The sequence below is a fragment of the Sarcophilus harrisii genome, chromosome 4 (genome assembly GCF_902635505.1).
Source record: "Sarcophilus harrisii chromosome 4, mSarHar1.11, whole genome shotgun sequence".
Classification (NCBI taxonomy): Eukaryota; Metazoa; Chordata; class Mammalia; order Dasyuromorphia; family Dasyuridae; genus Sarcophilus; species Sarcophilus harrisii.
The window spans coordinates 416,345,795-416,352,246 of record NC_045429.1 but is presented as its reverse complement, the minus strand read 5'-3'; the positions used below and the strand labels follow the sequence as shown (position 1 = coordinate 416,352,246).

Below are 6,452 nucleotides of genomic sequence, written 5' to 3'. Positions count from 1 at the left end.
TGAGAAAACAATAAGAGCTTTCTAAATTTGGGGCAAGGAAAGGAAGGTTCAGGACCCATGTCTAGGAGGTGCAATTCAAGCTTCTCCCTGGGAAATAGGAAGCACCAAGGTAACTGGTGTACTGGGCTTAAAAGGTGATGCGGTAAAGGCTTCTGGAGAAGGGGGTAAGGCAGACCACATATTGTGTTCTGGTTAGTCTCCTGTTTGTTAAAAACTCTAATCATAGAACCAGGTTCCCTTGTTGGAAAGGGAGGTGCTAGGGCCCGGCTGGGAGGGGATGGCTTTGTTGTGTGACCACAGAAGCTGTTACGTACTAATTTCCTCTGGAGCTTGTGATGAAGTCAGTAAACCACAGTGTTTAGCAGGCTCTGTTCTGGCAGTGGTTCCTCTGGGGCGTCTCGACCATGACACCCATCTGACATGCCCTTTCCTAGCCCCCTGACAGCCTGGGGAGCTCCTGGTTTGCACCATGGATCAAAGAGAAATCCTGCAGAAGTACCTGGACGAGACCAAAAGCAAGAAACTCATCCAGGAGGCGTGTGCTAGTGAGTTTCTGGTGAGTCTGGTGTAGACATCTCAGTGTGTGGGGGGTCTCCTGGTCAGTCCCAAAGTGGCTCTAAGAATTATGGGATCAGAGAATCAGAGAGTGATTATCTTCTCTAACTGTGGGGTCCAGACATGAAAAGAAGGTGAGCTCTCGAGAAAGAGCAAGTTAAACGTTTAGTTCCTTTGGGCTGTTTGTATCTTCTTTATATATTCTCTCCCAGATCCTTGCTTCTCAAATTTTGGTTGCTCTTTCTTTGGATTAAACAGAGGAAATAAACCATTACAGTCTTGTAAATAATAATGTGACTTGGATAGGCAGAGTTCTCTGGGCAGCTAAATTGGGGCTTATATTTTAGTCTCAGAAGGGGTCAGGGGCCAGAACTAATTCCTCCAAGTATCAACACTGATGACTTGGCCAGCTCCTTACTCTTGGAATTCTACCAAAGACTAGTGGAAGTCGGAAAATTACCTGTAGCGAAGTTTTATTTTAACATAATTAAAAATTCATTTGTGCCATCCTAAAAGAGCAACATCTTGGATTTCTTTTGCTTGGAACTTAGGATAGCGGAGAAAAGATTGAGGAGGGATATTAGGACTAAGTCAGTTCTGTTAATCTGAAGTTGTGAGGCAACTCATCCGTGAGAGCTGTGAATGCTGTTTTAATATCTTCTCCCTTCATGCTTCGCATGTGCCAGGATGAGGATGAGAATCAGTGCTTTGCTTTAGAATGGTCCTAAGGTGGACGTCTCGGGTGGAAAGAAAGCCCAAACCCTCTTGGCTTAGCTCTCCAGTCTGTGAGATTCAGACTCCATCCTACAAGCCCAGTAAGACTTGTAGAGGCCGTGGGAGTACAAAGAGAAACAACCTAACTCCATGGGTCCCTTTGCAATGGGGCTGTTGGAGGAAGGAGGCAATGGGGAAGTTCGGGAACATGTGTCTCTTAGACATGTGCTTTCTCACCCCACGTCTCCTAAAAGGAATCAACCCCCTGACATGAAGGAAAAACTGAGCCCAGAAGCAGTGCCACCCCCTGGTTTTAAGGCCTTGTTTTTGGGTGGTGATTAAGTGGAACCCCACTGTTCACTGACTCATCTCCTCCAGTGGAAAAACAGAGCAGCCGGCCTTCTCCTGAGCTGTACCACCTGAAGGTGGTGGGAATGGAGATGGGGAAGAGCATTGAGGTGCCAAGGGAAGAGTGGGTCATTCCTAAGAAGTGATGTCATTTCCACAGAGATCTCCTGGGTATTTATTCTCTAAAGGGAGACTGATTGGATGGTTGTGTAGTTCAGGGCTTGTACCACAGGCCTTTCTTTTTAACTTCAATACTTAGCACAGTAAGCCCCTGATAACTGCTTGTTGATGACTTGAATGATAATAGCAGTTAGGGTTCTCCCTAGAAATTTTTGAGCTGGTGGTAGGATTGTTTTTTATTAACCATATCCTCTATCCCCCAAACACCCATCCACCCACACCCATCCACACATATACCACCTGTAACCATTTCTGAATGTGACTTCAGCTAACTGCAGCAGGGGACTTGGACCATCTCTGCATAGCCCTTGTTGCAGTACCCAGTGGGATTCTCAAGTCATTTCACATGCAATCTTCATCAAATCTTAGTTAGCATCTAGGATTAGATATCTTAGTGATCAATTGAGTCAGATATAGATCAATGACTCTCAAACTTTTGCACCTGAGTAGTATTTTTTAGGACAAAGTGTCCTAGGGACTACCTTTCTCACTTGCTCATGTCTACCACCATCAATAATTCTCCTAAGATAATAAATGCTTTTTGGTCCTTTCCACTCTTGATTCTTTGACTTGCCTTTTTATTTTGCAGGGAGAGAGGGTTGATGGAGAAATACAATACAAATATTACACATATTATACAATACAAAAAAGAAATACAAATATCCCTACAAGAGTAGGAATATGATTGGAGAGAGGCAGAAAAGAGCAATGAAGAATAAGAGTCACGTAGCATATGTCCTATATGCTAGCTTTCAGAAGTTATCATATAATAGAAAGTCTAAGACAAGCAGCCAGTCCTATGCTTATGCTAAGACTTGAGATTTCTCCCTTTAAGAACCCGCAGGTAGTTTTCTCACCTTATTCTAGAGCAAAAAGATAACAGGATTCAACTGTGTTATTTCTTTCTGTTCTAGGCTAAGTGTTGGCACTAGCATGGAAATTTGGCCCAGAGTTTTTATATTCTAGTGAGTGCGATTCCATCAACAAAGCTTGGGTTGTGTCCTGATGTACAGGACCACTTTTACCGTTTTTTCTACTAGTTGAGAAACTTGGGGACGACTAGCACATTTGGTCAGTGAGATTTTCTCAGCATTTTCAGAGCTAAACACTAAATTGATAGAACAGAAACTTGGTGAACATAATCAGCTTTTCTTCTAATCATACTACATGGGTCAAAGAAAGAAATATATAGAAAGAAATAAAAGAACAGATCTAGAGAAAGGGACAAAGAGGACAAGAAATATAGATAGAAACAAAAAGAAAGGGAGAAAGAACGGAGAAGAGATAAAAAGAAAGGAAGAAAAATGGGGTAGGAGAGGAGATATAGTATTCCTCTTAATTCTAGAAATACTTTGGCCTTCTTACAGTTCTGATCACATTTTTTTTTCATTTATTTATTTTTAAAATTTTTAATAGCTTTTTATTTACAAGTTATATGCATGGGTAATTTTACAGCATTGACAATTGCCAAACCTTTTGTTCCAATTTTTCTTCTCCTTCCCCCCATCCCCTTCCCCCAATGGCAGGATGACCAATACATGTTAAATACATTAAAGTATAAATTAAATAAAAAATAAGTATACATGACCAAACCGTTATTTTGTTGTACAAAAAGAATTGGACTCTGAAATATTGTACAATTAGTTTGTGAAGGAAATCAAAAATGCAGGTGGGCAAAAATACAGGGATTGGGAATTCAATGTAATGATTCTTAGTCATCTCCCAAAGTTCTTTCACTGGGTGTAGCTGGTTCAGTTCATTACTGCTCCATTGGAACTGATTTGGTTCATCTCATTGCTGAAGATGGCCAGGTCCATCAGAATTGATCTGATCACATTCTATCTTGTATTATAATATTTGCCAATGTCTTCCCTTCTGCGTTCTTGCCAGCATCAATAATTCCCCTAAGGAAATACCTTTTTGGTCCTTTTTATTTGATTCCTTGATTTGCCTTTTTATATTACAGGGAGAGGATCAATAGAAATAGCAAGAATAGATACCTTCCCTTTCTCACCCTACCTTGTCTTAAAGACGAGGGCTATTTTTGTGTGTGTCTAGCCACAATAGATAGCACATAGTAAGCACTTAAAAATACTTGCTGCATTGAATAAACAATTGATCATTCTATGTTTTTCTTGTCCACACTTAACAGTACTATGACTGTCATCATATTTTCTCTAGTCATTAACCAAAAGATCCACATTAATAGCTCCAGCAGAGTCTACAATTCTAGTATTAAAGTTTCAAAGGTTGCATATAAATAGTTGCATACAGTTCAAGGGCCCTACTCTGAGTAATAGTGATTTAGACTTAGAATAGTTTTATTCTTTTCTTTTCTTTCTTTCTTTTTTTTTGTTCCTTAATTTATTTTATTAAAAAACAGAATAAGAAAAAAAGAAAAATAGAAAAGGAATACAAAACAAATTAAAAGAAAACAAAAGAGAATATTGTCATGTGCCCAGCAGAAGAACATCGGAGAGGATTCAAAATTTATGACAATGAATTACCAGTCCAAGAAAGTATATATATTAATAGTGGAAATTATATTCATGAGGGTCCATCTTTACTTATAAATTGTTCTTTTATTCTCTGCTGCATACATTTTTTTATTTTATTCTTTTCCCTTCTTTTTATTCCCTCTACCTCCCCCAAATAGACTATAGTTAAGAAAGAATATATTTATGTAGACATATGTAGACATATACATACACATGCACACACATACACCCTGCTACTTCTACCTCCACATATACATATCTTTCCTATGTGGGCTGACTCTTGTTTTAATTATGCTTCTTAACTTGCTTTGCTATTACTTAATCTCCCCCTACCCATGGATCTTCTCTATTTCTCTATTGATCCTCTCCCTGTAATATAAAAAGGCAAATAAAGAAATCGAATAAAAAAGACCAAAAAGGTATTTCCTCATGGGAATTTCCTTATGGGAATTATTGATGCTGGCAAGCATGCAGAAGGGAAGATATTATATATTATATATATTATAATACAAGATAGAAGATCTTGTCTTCTCATCCTTTGCTTCCTCATCTGCCCATCCCTCCCACTTAAATAAAGAAATATTTTATAGATTTTTTTTATACCTATTGTTGCCGATTTAACCCATTCCCAATGTGAGTAGGTTTAACTATTTATTACCCATCCTCCCCCCTCTAATGCCTTTGTGTCTATTCTTTCTCTGCACCTCATTTTTATAACAGATACTATTTTTATCTTAACTCTGCTTCAGCCTTTCTTTTGAGCTACCATATTGTTGATGTCAATATTTTTTTGATGTCAATCTTAAACATATGGTATTGATTTCCCATGCAAAAAACAAAAAACCGTTGAGTCCCTTGAAATTGCTCTCTTACATGTTAATTGACTCCTATTGGTTAAATTTTAATAAAGTTCAGGTTTTGTTCATAGAAAGTCCTGAAAATCTGCAAGTTTGTTGAATGTCCATTTTTTCTCATTCAATATTGTAGGTAATTTTGCTGGACACAATATTTTTGGCCACAGACCTAGTTCTTTGGATTGTCAGTAGATATGATTCTAGGACTTGCCATCTTTTTATTGTGACTGCTGATAAATCTTGAACAATTCTAAATGTAGCTCCAGCGTATTTGAATTGATTTTTTTTCTTGTTTCTTGCACAATTTTCTCTTTGATCTGGGGGTTTTGAAATTTGGCCATAATATTCCTATGTGTTTTCCACAAAAGATCTCCATAGGGTGGTGATAGATGAACTTTTCTATTTCTACTTTCTCCTCATGTTCTATCACTCCAGGACATTTTTCTTGGATTATTTCTTACATTATTGTGTCAAGACAAGATTTTTTTTTGGTCACAAGTTTCGGGCAGTCCAATTATTCTTATATCTCTTCTTGATCTGTTCTCCAGTAGTGTCATTTTTCTTATGTTTCACATTCTGTTCTAGTTTTTCATTCTTTAGAATCTGTTTTGTTATTTCTTGGTCTCTCATAGCTTCCCCTTGCCCAATTCTAACATCCAAAGAGTTATTTTCATTTTTGAGATTCTCTACCTCCTTTTCTAACCAGTTAATTTTTTTCATAATCTTCTTGTTTTTCTTGGATTTTTTTTGTTGTTTTTTAGTTTTTCATCAATATCTTTCATTTGATTTCTAAATTCCTTTTTGAATTCTATAAATTCTATCTGGGCAGGGAGCCATTTCACGATATTCATTGAGGTAGAAGAAGCTCTTTTTACTTCAGTGTCCTCCTCTGAAGATGAACTCTGTCTTCTCTGTTCCCATAGTAAGTTTCTGTGGTGGGGTTCTTTTTTTCTTTGCCCATTCATTTTTTAAAATAAAAGGTATTTGGGTAAGTACCTCTAATTGTGGTGGAGGGAGATGGGGTCTCTAGCTTCCCTTCAGTTCTCCTCTCTGACCAGGAACCCCAAGCCAAGAGCTCCAACCTCCAGCAAGTGCCCACAGCCAGGTCCCTGCCCAGCTGCTTCTGCATTCATCGGGTGCTGGTTCCTTCTCTCCCAGGGCTATGATGGGCAGCACAGCTGGGCCTGGCATTTCCAATGAGCTGAGGTTCCTTCAGTCTTCCCAGACTCAGACCTCAATTCCACAAACAGTCCAGGAGGTGAAAGTCTCTGTGGTTCCTGCTGAGGTTCCAGACAAGCCCCAG

At 38.6% G+C, this 6,452-nt stretch overlaps 1 protein-coding gene across 2 annotated transcripts in view; it reads left to right on the top strand.

Moving 5' to 3' along the window:
• The first annotated feature begins 342 nt into the window (after positions 1-342).
• PTPN22 (protein tyrosine phosphatase non-receptor type 22) overlaps positions 343-6,452 on the top strand; it is a 66,877-nt gene continuing 60,767 nt past the window's right edge. For both annotated transcript variants that reach the window (XR_004234022.1, XM_031967323.1), the window contains exon 1: positions 343-556. Coding sequence is in view for 1 of the 2 variants with exons in the window: in XM_031967323.1 (XP_031823183.1) it covers positions 470-556 (87 nt within the window). In the remaining variant the exon portion in view is untranslated. The remainder of the gene's footprint in view (positions 557-6,452) is intronic.